Source organism: Motacilla alba, chromosome 5 (assembly GCF_015832195.1).
Source record: "Motacilla alba alba isolate MOTALB_02 chromosome 5, Motacilla_alba_V1.0_pri, whole genome shotgun sequence".
Classification (NCBI taxonomy): Eukaryota; Metazoa; Chordata; class Aves; order Passeriformes; family Motacillidae; genus Motacilla; species Motacilla alba.
The window spans coordinates 9,901,860-9,922,203 of NC_052020.1; the positions used below are offsets into that span (position 1 = coordinate 9,901,860).

At 46.8% G+C, this 20,344-nt stretch overlaps 1 protein-coding gene across 4 annotated transcripts in view; it reads right to left on the bottom strand.

Annotated features, from left to right (window-relative positions):
• Positions 1–20,344, bottom strand: part of PAK6 (p21 (RAC1) activated kinase 6) — a 39,033-nt gene that overhangs the window by 10,454 nt on the left and 8,235 nt on the right. For 2 of the 4 annotated variants that reach the window (XM_038139184.1, XM_038139187.1), the window contains exons 2-7: positions 16,549–16,874; positions 16,035–16,233; positions 15,370–15,434; positions 10,259–10,450; positions 6,537–6,745; positions 2,031–2,633 (exon numbers count right to left, since the gene is read on the bottom strand). In XM_038139184.1, the coding sequence (XP_037995112.1) occupies positions 2,031–2,633; positions 6,537–6,740 (807 nt within the window). In that variant the 5' untranslated portion in view covers positions 6,741–6,745; positions 10,259–10,450; positions 15,370–15,434; positions 16,035–16,233; positions 16,549–16,874. The remainder of the gene's footprint in view (positions 1–2,030; positions 2,634–6,536; positions 6,746–10,258; positions 10,451–15,369; positions 15,435–16,034; positions 16,234–16,548; positions 16,875–20,344) is intronic. The other 2 variants (XM_038139186.1, XM_038139185.1) reach the window with 2 other exon arrangements.

Consider the following 20,344-nt stretch of genomic DNA (forward strand, 5'->3'; position numbering starts at 1 on the left):
GTGGATGCTCCATCTCTGGAACTGTTCAAGTTGGAGCAGCCTGGTCTAGTGGAAGGTGTCCCTGCCCATGGCAGGGGGTGGAACCCGATGGACATTGAGGTCTCTACCAACCCAAACCAGTCTGGGATTCCCTGATTCAGTTATATCCCTTTTCCTTTCATCTGCAATTACACATTTCTTACACATCCTGGCCTGCACTAGGAATTGTGTGGCCAGCAGGAGCAGGGAGGTCATTCTTCCCCTGTACTTGGCACTGGTGAGACTTGGGTGCTGTGTCCAGTTCTGGGCCCCTCAGTTTAGGAAGGACGTTGAGATGCAGCAGCGCATCCAGAAGAGGCAACGAGGCTGGTGAGGGGCTTGGAACACAAGCCCTATGAGGAACCTTTGAAGGAACTGGGGTTGTTCAGCCTGGAGAAGAGGAGGCTTAGAGGTGACCTTATTGCTCTCTACAGCTCCCTGAAGGGAGGCTGCAGACAGGTGGGGGTCGGTCTCTTCCACCGGGCAGCAAGAGGCAGAACAAGAGGACACAGACTCAAGCTACGCCAGGGAAGGGATAGGTTGGATATTGGGAAAATATTATTCTTTCAATGAAAAACTAAGTACTGGCATTGTCTTCCCAGGGAGGTGGTAGAATCACCATCTCTGGATGGGTTTAAAGAAAGACTGGACATGGCACCTGGTGCTAGTCTAGGTGAGGTGTTAGGGCATAGGATGGACTCCATGATATTAGAGGTCCCTTCCAACCTCATTATTCTGTGATTCTGCGATCATCAGCTCCATTAGAGCAGGAGACCCAGGTTTTAATCATCAGAGGCTGGTGAGAACATCTTAGATAAACAATTACCAGGGATGGGACAGATCCCTCACTGGAGTAGGGAGATAGATTAGCCTTAAAGATCTTCCCTATTCCTCTCCTCTGACAAAGAGCTGGAGTTCACACACTCCCAAGCACATCCACTTGGCAGGTAACTTCTGGTCCTGCTCCTGGAAGTGCTGAGCATGGCAAAGACACTCTGGGGAAGACAGAAGTGGCCAGTTCTAGGTACTCAGGGGACAGGCCTCAAAGCAGTGTAGATCAGCCCAGAGGCACTGAGACAGCAGTAAGTGCAGTTTGTGTTATACTAGGACTGCATTCTTTCAAAATCCTCTCCCTTGGAAAGGAAAGCCACTGTGCCCAAAGCCTTCAGCCTGGATCCTTATACAAACTGCAAGAAGCTGGATTGGAGACATCCCCTCCATGTGCCACCCTTCAGAACAGTCAGGCTGGTTGCGACAGTGGTTCCTGTCATCATCCTCCCAGTTCACAGCTGTTGGGAATCAACCTGGCCCAGCACCAGCTTTGAAGCCACCACACAAGCCATGCACAGAAGACAGATGCTGGGTCAGCCCAGAATGGAAAAGAAGCACTGGCTGCATTTCCTATCCTGTACCAGGAACCAGAGATACTCAGTTTAACAAGAAATGAGTCATCCATTCAGGACAGCTTTCCTGGGGGAGCTGTAGCTATGAGCTGTCCCACCCTCTACAGAATCCAACAGTCTGACTTCCTGTGTGACAGCACCGTGGGTGCTGATGCAAACCCTGCTGCTGTAGTGGCCTGGCAGATAGAGCTATAACCAACACACGCCCCCAGGTTAGCTCTGGTTTGCACAGGCAGAAGAATACACTGCTAATGCAAATCGTGGCAATTTCCCAAATGGCAAAGGCTTTTTGGGGCCAGCAGAATGGCACTGCAGTTATGCCTTTACCTCACAGAAGGTAGTGACTAAGACCCCTCGTCCTTCCCGGCCCACGCTCCTGCAGCTCCGCCAAACCTTCTGCCGGAGATCTGGCTGCCATCCTGAGCCGTGCCTTGCAGCATCTCGTGGAGCTCAGGCGGACCACACATTTCCTCTGCTCAGGACTCTTTAGATTCCAGCATTAATCATAACAAGAACAGATGGCTGCCCGATGTTTGCAATTAAATTGGCTGCTAAATGTAACCTCTGGAACTGTAAAGTCAACACTGCAGTCCAATGAATAACTCTTACCTTGATCTGCAGGGGAGGGCCTGGCTTGTTTGAGGTGCTGGACGAGGGGAACACGCTGCGCAAGAGCCTCCTCTTCAGGCTGTTGTCCCGTGATTTGGAGTTGGGGCTGCCCTCCCCCGAGGGTCTGGAGCTGGGCTGTCGCTGGAGCCAGCCCTCTTCTGAGCTCTTCATTGCCGTCTCGCCCTCCCCCGGCACCGCGGGTACGTGCTGCAGCCCAGAGGTGCGCTGCAGACAGCTGCCATCAGCGTCCTGGAACTCCGACGGCCCCAGGGACTGGGCTTTTGTCACCATCCCGTTGGGATGAGACTGCCCTTCCAGGCGGGATTTGTAATCCGGCCACATGGTCTGCCTCCGGGCCACCTTGGACCCGCCATTGCAGTTGAGGTAGTTCCCATACTTGTCTGCCCAGTCTCCTTCAGGACTCTGAAGGTACATGTCTGGGGGTCTCTCGTCTCCCAGGAGCCCAAGGGACTGGGCTCTCCTCCTGCTGGTGGGGCTCCTGCCCCTCAGAGTGTTCGAGCTGATGGCAGAAAGCTTCTGGATGTCATTGAGCAACCCAGAGATGTAGCCTTCCACTTCCACAGTGCTGCCCCGCACCACGGTCTGGGAAACACAGGGAGGGTGAGAAACAAGTCAGAGTTGAAAGAATCAAGGCTCAATTTGTCTTGCCAAAGGTTGGATTTTGTACATATAGCCAAAGACAACTCAAGGAATTCAGGAAAAATTACCAACTTTTGTCTTTTGTTTCATTGTCCTTTACTGAGGGGAAAAAAAAAGTCCTTGGGTTACGTCCTGCTGTCAGAGCAGCAGTGCTGTCAGCCAGAACAGTCGATTCTGCTGTTGTGCTCACATTCTAGAAGACAATATTAGAGCAAAACTGGGATATTTCAACACTCCTGGCTTTCTTGTCCTGAAACTGTGTGACACTACATACATCACTAATGCACTCGCCAAACTTCTGAAATATTAGCTCTCAGAAGTTCCAGCATGCTGCAAGCCCCATTTGCAAAACTCACCTTTGCTGTGCCAACACAAGGTTCATCTCTCCCCTGAAGCACTCTCCATAGCGTTGTGATCAGCGTGCCTCAGTCTGCTCCTCTACAGTTTCTGCTAATACATCCCAATCCTGACCAGTGCAGACCGTGCTGTTCCAACTCTGTCTCCCTGCTCTGCTCTGCTCTGCCAAGCTATTATAATTAAAAATGATGAACAAAGGGTCACAGCAGCTCACAACTGCCTTGTAAGCAAACGCTGAAGAACAAGGCTTCCATCCAAACAGGGACCAGCTCTGTACAGTAGGACACTTGAAGCTGTTGTTATATTATGTGGTGTTCTACCTTGTTTTTTTCTGGAACTGAAAAGCTTACAGAAGCTTTTCTAGTGCTGGGAACCAAAATGTTTCATTTTTCCACACAGAAATTCACAGCACAGGATCACTCCTACACTTTCATGAACCTTTGCTTGAGGAAAGTCCTTCCCTGGAGTGACAGCAATCTCCTGTTTGCTAACTGAGCTCCAGGGATCTTCTAAACATGCTGAATTAATTACACTGAGACTAATACTTAGCTGGTGCAACACAGTAGCTCCAGTAATTTCAACAGAACACCACCACAGAGCACAAACGAGCACCTGGTTTGCTCAGCGTCTGAGAATGAAAGGCAGAACAGAAGATTTCTGTTCGACAAGGTGAAGAAAGGACAACTGAACTCACTCCATGGCACACACACCAGCTGCAGCTGGAAATTCTGGTCTTCACTCCTACTTCTCACCACACACACACCCCCCTTCCTCCACAGCCCAGCTGCTGTCATGGAACAATGTGCTGGGGACATTAACTTTTTGTCCAAAATGGACGAAAGTAATTCCAGAAAGACATGGGTATTCTCAAAGTAAGAAGCCCACAACAACATGCTATGGCCTCTCCAGAAAACGCACTGCAGTGCTCTTCTCCCCCTTCTAGCTAAAACTCCCTAGAATTAGACTCAGGTCACTGCCATGAAGTCAGACCTAGCCCCAGCAGGCAGGGAAGATGGGAGTTAATCTTGCTTTGCTGCTGTATTTAAGCATTGCATCAGATTAATGGATGGAGGAAACATCCAAATTTCAGCCAATTATATGGAGCGCTCTTACAAACCTCATGCCTTACTGACCAGAACTGAGAAATTATAACAAGAAAAGCACCTTTTTATAAGCTACACACAAACCCAGGAACTACTCTGATAATTTAATCCAGGACTATATACAAGGGCTTGGCCAACTAGCACTTGAAAAAAAAAAATCTAATTGATTGGTATCATTGAATTGGAGTTAATTCAAATGGAGTTTACCAGAAACAGTCAGCTTTGTTATGCAGTCCATGAGAGTGCTTGCATTTGGAATACTGGGAAAAACAGTGTTAATTTAAGATGATTCTTTAGTTTTTTAAAGCCCATTGGGTATTCTGTCCTTTTTCTCTTAAGGATTTGCACCTCCTTTCAGCTTTTACCATCCTCGGGTTCAGTAAGTCAGACATGAAAATCCTGACCAGTATAAGGCTCAGGGCAAACTCCAGGAAATCTCTTCACACATTTCTGTTTCAACAGTGATGCCACACTATTTTTTGAGCATCCATTGCCTAATACTTGAGGAAATGTGGCTTGCTCTGGAAATGCCATCGGTGCAGTGCCCAGAGCCTCACTGAAGTCAAGATACAGGGGAGTGCTACCACTCCTCCCTGACCCAAAGCCCCCTACCCTGTGATTAATGAAAATTGGGTTGCTTGACTTGATTCTTTTCTTGATAAATCCATACTGGCTGCCAGCTATTACCCTGCTATCTCCTTGGAAGTGGCTGCAAATAGATTACTTGCTTATTTGTTCCAGTCTCTTTCTGGGGATAGAAATTATTCTGACTGATCTGCAATTCCTTGAATTTCATTAGGCCCAGCTGACTTGAAAATATGCAACTTCTTAGTTAAGTCTCATTTCTGTTCCTGTTCTTTTCTTATTCTGGCCTACACTCTCATCCCTTCATCCTCATGCTAATTGTCAGCCCACTGATCACACTTAATGAAGACCAGAGAAAAATCATTAAACACTTAGGAATTCTTGGTATCATCTGTTAACTTTCTTCCAAAACCAGCAGTGAACAAATTCTTTCCTTCATCCTTCTTCTCCTCCTCACTGCCCTCATGATGTGTCCTTAGTGCCCTTTATGTTCTTTGAGAATAACATCTCTTTTTGTGCATTGCCCTTCTAGTTTTGCTCCTACATGAATTTCTTTTCTCTTTGCCCTTTATAACTTGACCTAGTTTCCACCCTTCTGAGCAATCCTCCTGCAGTTTAAGCTCATTACAGAGCTCCTGATCTAACCAAGTTGGTCTCTTATTACACATTTTATCTCTCCTCTGGATTGTGCTCCTATCCTCTACTACATTTTGAACCTCAAAGCACATTCAGGACACCAGGCAATACCTCCTGCCTTTTTTTTTTTTTTTCACCTATTCTTCCTAAGCAACTTTTTCCTTTATAAACCAGCATTCTGCTCAAAGATCCTGACGAGCCATTTCATTTGCAGGTTTGATTATGTACTGAAGCTTACATTAAACCAAATATAGTCCCCTTTATTCCCCATGCTTTAAGCACCAGTACACAAAAAGCTAAATATATTCATCAGATAGCAAACTCCTTTTTATATCCCTCCTAAAACCCAAGTAGCAACATCTCTGTTTTACAACACACCTTCCAGTTTTTAGGCCCCTGCAGGGTTTGTGGGTTTTTTTTTAACTGGGAACAAAAACTTCTCCCAAGCAAGCAAGATTTTAAGCACAATATTTTTGACACCATATTTCATTTCCTTTCCTGAGAGGTCACCATGAAGTTGCCTTTTCCCCCAGCATGTTCCTGCTGTCACTTACACAGTCTCCAGATGCCAGTACCAGCAGCCATCTCAACCCACCCATCTACAGCAATCACTTCTTTTTCCTTACTAAAGGACATTGTCCCATTACTATGTCCCACTTTCCATTAAAATGCTGGATTATTAACCATTTCAGCCCAGACCCTAGTTTAGTCCTTGTGGTCCTCACTTGTCCATGAACAGCCAGGCAGTGCTACATTGCTCTCCCTCCCACTTAGGCTTCCCTGGCAATTTAATTACCAGCCAAATTTGCTCACCCACAAGAATGACAAACCTTCTAAAACAGGTCTCTCCACAAATTCCTCTCTTGGCTTCTCTGTACAACAGCTGAACGCATCCTGGGTCCTGTCAGCTACCACAGGAGCTTTCACAGATCCCCATCACTGTGACAGGCAGCCAGGTGGTTATTTCAACAGTGACAGCAACAGGTCAGGATCCTACCATCCTTATTCCTGATGAAGTTACTATCACCCTGGACTATCAAAGCCTGCTCTCCACTGAATTCCATACAGATACCACCCTTAGTCCCATTTATGGGGCACCAGAAGCAGTGCCTCAACTTGGAGGCAACTCCCCGCGGAACAGGAAAGAACTGTCTGCCTCCCTCACCTTCATAGGCTGGAGCTGCATCCTTGTGATTCTTGAAGGGTCTACCACTGGCTTGGGGCGCCTCAGCGTGTCCAGAATATTCTGCCATTGAGGTGGCAGGCCCACAAATTTGCCCTCCTTCGGATCGAACGAGGTGTGGACACGGTGCTCAAAGTTCTGCGGGGCCGAGATCTCCGGGCGTTTCTTCTTCTTCTTACGGAACATGATGCCTGAGGGGGAGAAGGCAACACGGTCAGTGCCTGTCTAGGGCTGAAGTGCCCAAGCAGTAAAATCAGGTATCAATTCTATGAGTTAATTATGTTGTATTGAGAACGTTTTCCAGTGAAAAGCACTTGATCAGGAGTTGATCACCTGCTTTTATAGATGAGGAAACAGGCACCAAGAGAGCAATGACTTTGCCCAAGGCCACCTTGCAGGTTCACAGCTCAGATGTGACTTCCCTTATTTCTACAAATTCATATTGCCTGATAAAACTATTTAAAAAGTAATTAAGAGATACATATTTATATTATACCTGCTTATACCTACATTATATGGCTTTGGAGTCCAGCCAGTTAAACAGCATTGATTCCACCCCACGCCTGAAATTTAAGGTGGCAATGAACGGGGCTCAGGTTGCCTTCTCACTGCTTACTCCAAGTAAGTAATATCTACTTGGTTCCCATTTAAAGACAGCAGAGCTGTTGCCAAAGGAAGAGCTGCCAGAGACTGACTCTGGATTTCAGTTTTTCTTGCTTAGACAGAGGGCTCGGGAGGGAGAGAGGAGGTGGTAGGTGGAAATCAAACTCTGTCAGCAGGTAGCTGAAGAAGCTAAAATTAAAAACTAAGATTCTTTTCCCTTGGGGGCTTGAGAGAGACAGCTTGTGTGAACAGCCAGTGCAAGTGCAACAAGCCAGAAGCACCGAACACTGAAATCTACCCAAACACAGGAGACTTCAAAATCTGAATTAAGAATTTATAAACAAATTCATAACCAAATAAGATACTTAGACAGAAAGCTCAGAGACTGGACCTTTCTGAAATCAGGAAGATGTGAAGGAAAAGGAAGAGCCAGAGTTCTGCATGCAGACAAGAGGTGGGAAAGCTGGAGGACTGCAGTAGATTGACACAACCTCTTCACAACAACCAGATAGGGAAGATAGGGTAAGGTAAGGAGATTTTCTATGGAGAGTCAGGTTTTTTGGAGTGGTGGGAGTGAGAGACAGTCATAAATCAAAACAGGAGTGGTCCCAGCAGCATAGAAGGAAAAGCTTTCCTGTGACCAGGAGAGCCTAACGTTGGAGCAGCCTGCCCAGACAGGCTGGGCAGGCTCCATCCTCAGGGGTTTGCTCTCCAAGCCAAAGCCCTGAGTAATCCAGCCTGACCCTCCAAGCTGACCCTGCCTTGAGCAGGGGGGTTGGGCTGCACCTTTCAAGGTCCCTTTTCCCCTGAAATGTTCTTTGACTGTATGCACTGCTTTAGGAAAAAGCTGCACCGTTTTTTAAAAGCAATTAACATCTGCCAATAAACAAAAAAAAAAAAAAATATATATGCTCTTCCTTTTCCACAGACAACATTCCTATTGGCATTTGCCTCCCACTAACACTGCTTACAGCCATGAATGCCATCTCTTCCCTGACATCCCTGAGGATTTTTGCCACTTAATCTTCAACTTTGTAGCAGTCACTCTTCCCCTGTGCAGGACCTCAGCTTCCAACTATTTGTGCTGAATAAATATTTACAAGGGTCAGAGAGGCAGACCACATAGAGAGATAACCTGCTGCGGTGTAGACATGAACACACTTCTAGAGGACACCAGTCTCCAAAATCAGCACATCACAGTGAAATCTATGTCAAACATTTTCCAGATTGTCCCACTCTAAACTTGTTTAGGGAGCAAAGTGCAGCCACCCCCTGAACAATGACTTTGCTCCCTGGTGCTAGACTGGGGTCTTCAAAATCCAATACACAATGGCTCCCAGTTTGGTTACAATGATCCTGCAGACACAGATATAGGAAGTGTTTGTATTGCCAGAGAAGGACCTTTGCCCCATCTAACCCTCTATTCATGCAATCCATCCTTGGTGAAACACCAACTTCACATGCATGGACCATTTCAACCGCCTACTAAAGATACCTCACAGGTGAAAAAGAAAACAAAAGTTTAGGAAAGAAAAGAAAAAAAAAAAAACCAAAAAGCTTACAAAAGAGGCTGGAAGCAACTGCTCTGCCTAGAAGAGATTTTTCAGCCAGAATAATCTTTGCTTAGAACAAGCTCCAATGAAAACCCAAATACATCTTAATGGAGAGCTTATGGGAAGGGTGTCTGTGCTCCAGGTCTGTATTGCAGCTCCTCAAACACAGTGATTCATCTCTCAGGCCCCTTAGGTGCTGCTTATTAACTAATAATCAAGGCTGAAGTCAGAGGGCAATTCTTTAAGGAAAAAAAAGTGCAGACAATCCCAGAAAGGAAAGATACTCTAATAGCTCGTGCTGTTAGTAGTGCTCAAACCAACAGCTGGAGCTGCTGAGGAGCTTGAGAGCCTCCAAGGAAGGCAGGGAGTATCTCTGTAGTATTACAGCAAGTGGTTCAGTTCTGAATCCTTGACTACATGTCAGTTATGACAGCTCCTTGATCCACCTTGACCCAGCCACAGTAATCCCAGTGATCTTACTATTTCAACTAATAGCACTTCTTTTGCTCCTACTCTCACAGCTTCATAATGAGAGGATACCCAGGGCACAGCAGACAGTCTTAAGTTTGCTTTTTAAGTGCTTCATGTGGCAAAGGGTCCTGTAAAACAGGGTATTACAAATGCCACAATCATTAGCACTTGTAACATCAATGGTTTTCTGAACATGTCAGGTATTTGCTCATAACAAGAATGATTCTGGCTTAAGTATTTCAAAATGCAACATTTTAAAGCCCAGGTGATATTTTGGCCCCAGACAGAACAGTGGCTCTGTTTCACCATCTCAGTTTGCAGAAGCATAAACACAACACTACATTTGTATATTTACATAAAATCCCTATCCCTGACAATCAACATGTGGACTACAGCTGGATCCCACAGCCAAAAGCATGCTTCCAAAACCCAGAAAGGAGCACCTACTGACTTCATGGTCAGTTTTAAGTGACTGGTTGGCATGGCCTGCATGTACCTTATTGGCTTAAAACAGACAGCTTAAAACCAACAAAATGTAATCAGCTTCAAATACAACACACCCCTGGGCATCCAATGGTATTTGCTCTACATGGTCAGCATCAATCCCCGATTATAAAGAGATCAGACAGGTGGTTTAAAGGTAAACTGCATTAGGATCAAATGAAATACATACACTAAAAATAGTTATTTGAAATCCAATGAATTCTAATAATATTGGTAGGTTTTGCATCTCATTGAGGTCTGCATTTAACCAGTCTCCTTTCACTTTGTGGTTTTCATGCAAGATCTATTTACTTGTATTTCCAACACCCAGCTAAAGAATGTTTATTGTTAAATAAAACACATAAAACCAGGCCTTTTCTAAGTCAGTGAGAAATTCATAAGAACATTTTATGCATATAAGATTTTGTAAATCAAGCCGAACCTGTATTTAAACATAGACAGCATCCCTTTAATATAACAACACAAATACTCTGACACTGATTTTATAATCATCTACTAGACTTTAGTCTTTCATTCAGTGCTGACAACTGTACTGTAAGAAATGTCACAAACATAAATAATAAAAGTCACTACCACAAGACAAAAGCAGTCGGAGATTGAAATTCTCTCAGCGATCCATTCCTGCTGCCTGGGAAACCACGTTAGGTTTTTCAACTCCAGATATAGCTGTTCCTAGATGATACAGTTCCAAAAGCTGTCACATCTGCCAGCGAGCACGAGAAAAAATCCCACAGCCAGCAGCTCCAGAGCAGGGGGAGGGATCAGCTGGGAAGGAGGGGCAAGAAGAGAGAGGGGTCAGCCTCAGATGAGAGGAAGGGGTGGGAAGATTAACGATGGAAGGGGAATGAGTGTCAGTAAGGAAGAGAGGAATGGTTGGGAGACAGGCAACCCGAGGAGGAGGGCACAGAAAAGAAGCAACATCACCCGGAGGGGAAGGAAAAAAAAAAAAAAAGAAGTAGATAAATGTTATCAGGAGTGGCTCGTTCCAACGCCCAGACAAAGGCAGCAGCATGCACTGCCTTTTCACCCGACCTGCCTCCACCCTGCTCACGTCCAGCTACGCGTTCCACCAGGACACCGCGCCGTACGGACCCGTGCTCATACCCTCCCTCACTCACACATGCACTTGATGATAGCACGGCAGCACAGAGCTACTTCAGTCTCACTTGTGCAGTTTCCAGTTAAAAATAAGCTCTCCCTCCCCCTCCTTGCTGCAGCACTGAACTCGCTCATCAGCTCGTTGCGTCGCTATCGCAGATCTGGACGCAGTTCCCTACATTCCTCCTGCCCCGGCCGAGAGATAACGCTTGGTCCCTGGGCTCAAGAAAGCCATTCCCATCATTTCCAAGTCCTCCCACAGCTGATCTGCCAAACTGCTCTGGCCAGCTCTGAGAGGAGAGGGAGAGAAGGAGAACTCTTCCTACAGGACCTGAGGAACTGCAATATGCAGATTGAGTTCGCAGTAGGAAGACGAAGATCCCAGAGAACACGCCAATTAAAAGGAAAAATGTATTTCCATACTCTGCTACTTCGGTCGCTGTCATGTGCTGCATTTGAAATGGATTACAGGTTAACTAGGCCATTACCCATGCATGTCATGTGCATGTGTTCACACAAATGTATGTGTGAATATGCACACGTGGAATTTCACTGCATCCCATACCTTCTAAAATACTCATGTTTGCCTTCCTGAGGTTTCCAACACTCTAAGTATTTATAACAAGCTATAAACTATCACAGCAGTTTGCAAATAAAGGGAAACAACAGGTTAGGTCTGACAAACCCAAATGTTACTTCACACAGCAGGGAATGGCAACACGGGTCAGTGAAAGGGAAGAAGAAAAGCCAAACAGTCCAAAATCTGAAATGGGATCTAGGAGCACTGCCCTGTCCCCTTCTACATTTGTCTGCTATTCTAGTGTTAGAAATAATGGTTGAAGGACTTTTTTTTTTTCCTCCTAAAGGAAGAGTGGATATTTCCTTGCTGTGCTATCCCTTTCCTCAGTGCAAGTCCTTTCCTTCTATTCCTTTCTCCCTCACCAGCCCCCCATGGCAAAGCTGCATGTTGGAGCAAAGCAACAGCACAGCAAACTGATGTAATGCTCTAAATCCTGCCCAAACACACACGAGAGCACAGATTAATATTACATTAGAAATAAGCTTAGGGAGAGACATATTTGTTCTATTGGTGGGTTTATTTCTGAGGAATGAGAAGAACAGCACAACTGGCTTGACATTTTTTGGCCGTGCCTCCACTGAGCAGGGTCCGAAGGTGCTGCCTCTCTTTCCCCTGCTCCATTTCCTTGCTCATAAATTAGGACTAAGCCCCAGTGAACGCCTATTTGCTCAGCTTGTTTGGGACACTGCTGGGTTACATACTTTTAGATGTGTTTTAGTTATACCGTACCAAATTCATTCTGGGACATATATAAAAGCACTTGCAAAGAAAAGACCTCTTGAACTTTACAAAACCAGCACAGGCATGTACCAAATGCTAATGGGCTTTATCCCTTAACAAATAACAAAGTTTTCCATTATTTACAGTCCCCTAGAAATCCCAGCTGAAGTCACCATCCCATTGTGTCTGTCTCTGAAGTCAGGCCCCACCCTCTAGAGGTTTCATCTAAACAGACTAAAGGTGAGGAAAGGGAATTATTATCCTCATTTGCAGATGAGACAAAAAAAATTACTAGCCCTGTTTCTTCCCACCTATGTCTAGATGAGCAGATCTACAACATCTCCCAGGTATGTCTCCTGGCTGCTTTTTAACTTTATATCAAGGCCAGATCCAGGCCCAACGCACCCTGGCTCGGATGGAAAACATGGGTGCAGGGCCCCAGTGGAGGCCGAGACACGCTCTGAGCACAGGTTTGATCTGGACACCAGCACGTGGGTCCAGAAGCCTTGACAGAACTAAGCAGCACAGACAGAAATCACACCCAAACCTCAGCTGCAGTCCAGTGCCTTCATTACAAGACCAGCCTTTCCCCCTGAGCTCAGTGTGTGAGAGGGTACAGCCACCAAACGCTGCTGCAGCACCAGGGAAGGCGGCTCGCTCATCGTGTCCTTGGCACGCAGAGCCAGCAGGACGTGTGCTGCAGGTCACCAGGCTGAGACCAAAGCCACAACAACTCTGACCCTTCTCCCCCACCTTTTACGTGATTCATGCGGCTTGTGTCCTGTTCTGGCTATACCAAGCCACGCTGTGCTGCACCTCTGACACTCACCTACACCCCTCCCTGACCCCTGTCCAAAGGGCAGCTGCATTGTTCCACATGGATTTCCCCCCATTATTTTGCCACGAAGGGTTAAAAACAGGTTGCTGTATTTTGCAGTTAATCCAAAGCACCACAGAGCTTCAAGACAGAGCTTGACAGATTCAGGGCTTCACTCTTCACTGTCTTGTGTGACAGATCCATTCAAAACCAGCATAAAAGTACTACTGAGATGAGAATAAGAAAGGTAAAGGTCTCCCGTCTCCAAAAATTCACATGAATATCAACATCTTAAATATCAGACAAGAGGTTACATTGGGACAAGCCAAGGGGCCACATCTGGCATGTGGGGTCACATGGCAGGGGAAGGAGCCAAGGCACTGGGCTGCAACACTGAGCACCACATCCTGCGGCTCCATGTGAGCCCTGGAACCTCGGCATGCTCTTGCACTGCTCACAGATCCAGCTGCCTCTGGCACGCGGGGTTACCAGAGGAAAGCTGCAGCTCCGTGTGCAAATGGGCACAGCACAGATTTTACTGTATGCAGTCACACACTCAGGGAGCTGGGCCGAATTCTCACAAGCAGACACAGATGAGGCACTGGTGACCACTGTCCTGGATCACCATACTCGCTCCTCTGCACAGCAAAGGGCTGACAGAGACACCCAAGCAATTCCCCAGATGACCCAAGTATAGACACGCAAGAGTTAAACTTCCTTCCAGCCAACACTGAACAATCTCAGTCCCTAGTTATGCTCATCATGTTCTCCCAAAGAGAGATACAAATACATTTAACTGCTGTCAGCAGCCTGCAAGGCAGTTTGCTTGTGTTATCCCCACAGGATAACTGATGGGAAAACTCCAGCCCAGGCAGTGCCCCCCAAAACATGAAAGCACAGATTTGCTTAACCCCACAACCTGCCTGACTCTCAGCGCCTTCCTGCTCGCTGCTGCCAATGCTGAGATGCAAATTTAAATTACAACAGACAAGTCTTCTCCCTGGGAATATCAGTTATCCTGCGCTGTTTGCCACAACTGTGAGTGTTCACACAGCCCTCTGTACGTTCAAACCTGAGGTGCACTCCTAACACGAGATAAATGACTGCTATTGGCTACAGCTACATTCCGTTCATCAATTAATTACAAAATAATCTAATTACTAACACTACAAGTTAAATGGCTGAGCCCTAGGGAAAGTGTAATTTCCTGAGACATTTTTGAAGGAAATAGATTCCAACTTTTAGTCTCTGGGCACCCTCCATTCCCACTGTTCTCTTCTGCCAGACAAATGGAAGGTCAGTCTAGGAACAGCAGTACCATCGGTAAGACCAAATGGCAGCGGCGCATTAGTCCTCGAACCACATGGTAATCCTGCAGCTTAAGAAACCATAATGAGGAATTCTTTAAAAACAAGACCTGTAGCAGCCAAGTGCTGATTTCGTGCTCCACTGCACTAAGTCTGTGACATTATTACTCAAAGTCAGCGAGACTGGTGCAGGAGCAGCTTTGGGGCCACAGACAAGGAAGCTGCTCTCCAGTCCAGAACCCCTCTGAAAAGGTGTCAGAGGTTGCTGGGCTCTCTGCAGCCCTCAGTGCTGAGCAGCACAACTCCTGGTGAGCCTTCAGCTGCTCCTGCTCACTTGTGTCCCATCCAGGTACAGCGCTCATGTGCGGCTCTGAACAGGATGGGACTTCAGCAGGGTACCCCTGTGGGTACCCAAAAACCCCTTAAGTGCAATACAGAGCTCAGAGCCTGGCTCTGTGTTTTTTTACTTGCAGTTGGGCTAAGCTAGTCCAAGCTGCTTTAAGCAATTTTGTTTAAAGCAATTTACACAAATATTTAGCTCTTTCTCTGCCTGTGAATTTCCCTAAGCATATTACAGAAGTAGGTTAAAAAGAGCTTTTTTTTTTTTTTTTAAAATATTGGAGGCAGGACAGTCAAACTTTAAAGAATTCTCCTTAATTTCACTCTCCTTGGGAATGAAAACCATTTTGTGACCAGGCAAGTGTTGTTTCTCACTCTGCAAGCAGCAGGACCCAGAGTGGCCTTCCCAGGTACATCCATACTCACACCCAGCTGGACAGAAACAGCCCCTGTGCACAGAGCAGGCTTTCCATCTGGGAGCACAGCTACTAATCCAGCAAGCTATTTGCTGATAGTGCTTTCCACTATTTGATCAGCTTTGCTTCTAGATTCATAAATCATTGTTCACACAGCATGCAGGATGTACATACCAAGGCAGCACTGAATGTTAAAAGCAATATAAAGCTTCATGGCATCATCAGGAATGAGATTTTTCCATGGGACAGGGCTGGAGAGAGCAAGGCAGCAGCTTCCCTTCCCCAGCAGCTGTGTTAGGGCCGACAGGTTGCACCCAAACAGAGAACTCAGAAAAGCAGACAAAGAGTGAGCAAAGGTCTCTTACTCTCTGTACATCCCCCAGTTTCACCTGAGAGCTCACACTCACCAGACACAAATTGCTCTTCTGTTTTTTCAGTGCTCTGTCCCCAAATACATTAAAGCATTAATGCCCTGGCAAAGAAGAAAGCAAATATTAACAGACAGGACTGTTTTCTATCACTGCAAATACCTGCCTGTATGCACTGGTTACCTGACAAAAATAATTAAACACAAATGCCCAATAAATCTGTATATTGTAACTTAAATAGAACAAGATTAGGCAGCTTTCAGCCAGTCAAAACACACACACCCAGCCCCACACGAGTACTCCAGCATAGCTTCAGGAGGTGTTCTGAAAGGATCCTGGCCAGCACAGCTGCCAGAAGGTTGGGAATACACACAGGAAGTGTTTAACTAGACCTCTCTGTAAGGTATGGTGAGGGTCCTTGCAGATGGAAGATACTTAGGAGCAGATATTGCTCTGTCTCCTGTAAAGGCGATGAGTATGCATGTTCCTGACATGCTGTCTGCTCTCTCAAGCATCATCCCGAGTAATTTTTAACCCCTTCTTCACCCCAAGGTTTTAAGACCATCACCCTGCAAGATTCAACAAGGTATTTTCCCTCCACATTCCCCATTCTCTTGAGTGTCAGTTGGCTGAACTGCCAGACCTCAGCCCCACACGTCGTCCCACCTCATAGACCCTGGAAAGTAAAAATCACAAGTTCTTACTGGCAGTCCTGCTGCAACAATGCTGGTGGTGGACAGTTCCAAGGGAGAGGAGAAAGAAGGGTCTGGAGGTAAACTCTCCCACTGTCATGCAGCAAAGCCGATTGGAGGACGGTGTTGCTGGGCTATAGGAGTAAAGATGAAGCAAACTCATTCCCAAAGGAATCCAGCTCCCAGTTTTTCTTCCCTTCCAGAAGCATGCCTTGAGAGAAAAAAAAAAATTGTATGACTCCCCAAACTATTCCGCTCTCACCTCACCCCGGGCGGGCACTGCCAACACACGTGTGATCATTACACTAATCCTTGGCAGTGGCACGGCTCAGCTCCGAAGAGAAGGGGTTAAGCCGAGGCAGCACAGCCACTGGGAAGCGGAGACTTAGTTTAAACTGACAAACCCAGTCCTCCGTAAACACAGGGAACAAATGCCACGAAACAGCAGCCATTAGGACGGTTGGTCTGGTTTTAAAGCAAGCAAGCAAATCAGTGTTGATCCCCAAATCTGCGGGAGGGCGCTTACCCCTGACTCCTCATTGCTCCGTGACCAGAGATGAAGTGAGAATGCTCCGCCACCGGAATCCGCTGACACGTCGATAAACTTGAGAGAGAAAGACGGCAGGAGAAAGCGGGAGAAGAAAAAGGGGTGGAGGCAAGTCTGACATGTTTGTACAGTGCCTGATTCACCTAAGCTGCCGAGTTTGATTTCAGGGTGTGGTAGCAGATGGGACACAGGAGCACTCAGCGTAGAGAAGACTCAGATTCCTGTTCCACGGAAAACGACAGATGCCAACAGCAGAGCCTCTTGGGACCATCTCGCCTTCTTCTTACAGTCTCCTTTCTTGGTCCCTAGAGGGGATAAGAGAGAGAAAGAGCTCAGAGTCACACCTGGGCACCCCGATGTGCTGCGTCTCAGGCAAGAACTTTGGGGAGATCATCTCCCATTCCCCTCCGCCCTTTTTCACACCCTACTTCACTGTGACTTATTAAAGCTCCACTCGTCAGCTCTTCTCTCTCAGCTCCACAGCCTCAGGGCCGGGAGCTGCTGAAGCTTCTAACAAGCCCGACATCTCCGCCTGTGTCGCCTAGCTGCAGATTTTGGGACCTGCCACCAATCCCTTGTCATTCCAGGAAGGAAAGCTTTGATTGCTTGCTTTATGGCTCGCTGTAGAAGAATTCACCCCATTTATTTGCATTGCAGATGAGCAGCACATGACCTGGCGCTTTTACTTTTCCCCTGTCCTCGCCGTGAGTCAGTGCTGCCAGGTCTGGAGTCTGGGATCACCCTCTAATTCAGTTGTGCTGCCTGTGCCTCAGGGTTTACTGACTACTGGAAATAGACTTTCCACAAGCAGGAGGACACCAGCTCCGGCAGTGCCGGCTGGGCTTGGTGACTGGGCCATCATCAGAGGACACTTTGGGGATTACAGCCTGGAGCATTTAGAGTTCATGGCAGCAAACCCATCAGCTGCCCTTGCTCCATTGCAAGCGAGGAGAATTCTTCGTCTGTCCAAACCACTGACAATGCTGGCATAACCTTCAGGTATTTTTAGGTCCAAAGAACAGAGATATAAACCATAAAACCCCATCCCCTTTTAGGGGGTGACTTTTTAGGAGTTTTTTAATATATCATTGGTTTTGTTGAACCACCATTAAGTGAGTGACGTGCTACAAATAACCATTAGGCTGTCGTTATTATTGCTGGGAGTGGCTTGTCCCACAGAGATGAGCCAGCCTAGTGACCTTTCAGCCATGTTCCCCCCATTCCCATTTTCCTCCCTACCTGTCCATTCCAGCTAAAAGAGCTGCAGTATCTTTGTACAACCACCAGAGTCTCAGCTGGAGTTGGAATTCATGAGCTGTACAGTACTATCACGGAGAAGGAACAGAACCAAGGTTCATAGAGAGAACCTTTTGGAGCTGATGGCCTGAGGTTCCTGATCCTCATTTCCGAACCTGCTAGCTAAGTTGTGGAAGGCTGCTTCCTGAACATGCAGTCACCACTTCTACGTTACACTGCAGGTCCCTGCCTGCCACAGTGACCCAGGTTTCCTGCCTGTTCCCTCCCCAGGGTATAGGAAATAGAGCTAGCCAAGTTCCTTTCTGTCTGGGGATTAGCTTCTCTCTCCTGTGGGGCAGGCCCCATACACAGATGTAATCAAAAGAAGGAAAGTTCCCTTTAATAGTAAAAAATCATAGTAAATAACAAAGGGGGACAACATTCTTTCCCAACACACTGGAACTCACAGGGCAGAGCAGCGTGGTGGAGGATCAGGGATGAGGAAGCAGAGTGTGAACCCAGTAGGTGTGGGTGGCAAAGCATCCCTGTCATCTGTGCACCTGGGCTTTGCTGCCGTGCCAGGCAGCGCAGAGTCATCTGCACAACCGTGGTGTGGGGAGCGTCACACACAAACAGCTTCCACAGTCTACAAGGAGTCATCCAGCCTTGGAGCTGGCCCCACATTTGCATGAGTATTGTATTTCCTGGGTTACATGCTAGCACAGTCTTCTAGAACAAGACTTGAGTTCGTTATAAATGGCAGAGCCTGATTTTACTTGTCAAGGCACAAGCTTAGATGAAACCAAAGCAGTTCTGAATCAGTGTGAACCTCTGCTGCCTACAATCTTAATGAAAAATTAGGACACTTTCCAGTCTTCATATTCACAAGTTTGGTCCCAGCAGCCCTGCACACTTTGAAGAAAAATTTCCCAGTAAAAGTGACACGTCTCTAATTTTCCCCTTCAGCAACTATCCCTTCATTACACATTTTACTGCTCCTTGCCTGCCCACTGCTCTCTTCTTAGCTAGAGAATTGCACAAGACAATATAAATAATTATACTGGCGCATTCATATAAACACATGATACACGCCCCACTCCTCCTACGGCTGCTCTCTCAGGTCCCGTCGGTCTCCGGGACAGCATTCCTGGCAGCAACAAGTGCTGCAGGGTACGTTGACTAAATGTCTGCATTGCAGCCTGCCTGATTTATCTTCCCAGCAAAGGCCATTTCATATTCCATGTCCCCTCCCCAGACACAAAGCAAAGCAAATTTCAGATCCAAAGTGCTGATCTCACCTCGTTCCTCATCCTGCCCAGCCACATCACTGTGCTAGGAGAGCTCCAGGATCTCACATCCTGCACTGCTGCTGCAATAGGTTCCATTTAATCCCGTTTAATCACCACTGAAGGAAGATTTTGTGATGAAAACCCCATTATTAAATGTTTTCCTATTCTAGCAGGCAACACTGGGGACTTTTAACTTAAAAAATAAAAGGTCCAAGACAGTCAGGCCAACTGTACCATATACAATTTCTGTCTTCTGCTTCAGCTAGGAGAAACATACCTACTCACCTGTCTGAAGCTTTTGGAAACTGAGCAAACTGCTAAGGAAAATGGGTCTGTGTTCAACAGAGCTTCCAGGAAAAAGCTAACAGCAAGGCATAGGAAATCTGATACAATCATGAAATCCCAGTAAGAACTACAGCAATTCCACCTATGAAGCCAGGCTGTGGCTCTGGACCAGACTTTGCATCAAGTCTTCCCTGTGCTCAGGGATCAGATAGGAAGCAGAGATGCTCTTCCACACTGAATCCCTTCCTTCACTTTCATGGTTCTGTAAATCTAGAGAAACTGGCCAGGGAGCTGAAAGAATACACTTAAGGACTGGGACAAAGGGGTCACTAGGAGAAAGGGTGTGCTGCAAATCGGCACATCAGAACCAACCGGTGGGAGGAAGCACGAGATAGGAATCAAGTCTGGGAGTCTCATACTCAACACATGACAGTGAAGCCAGGACTGGAGATAAGGAGGGAGCAATCCAGAGGCAGTTTCACTTTAAATAAGTGCTTACAGTTTAGCCACCTTTCCTTAAGGGTATCCCATTCGGAGCGGGCAGCACATTCCAAGAGAGCATGACCTGGATAGCCAGCTCCAGTGTTTGGGTTATCCTCCTGTTTACTATGCATTGCTGCCATTATCCAGGTAGGATCCTGAGATGCCAGCAGGACAAAGCCCTGCTTGAACTCCAGCTGCATGAGCTCACCCAGTGTTTTTATCCAAGGTTTACAGTGTAAACCAAGGGGAGATTTTTTCCAATTCAAAACAAAACACAAATTCATGAGAACTGAGGAACTGGAGGTTCATCGAGCAAATCCATTGCTTCTGCCAGAGCTCTGGGTGCTGTCAAGGATCTGGACACATCCCCACACTCCTATCTGGCAGGGCTGTAGGGAGCTCAGAGTCCCTCTTTACCCTATGCCAAACAATGCAGATCGGGGCACATGGAAGAGAATTTGTCCTGCTTCAGGCTCACAGTG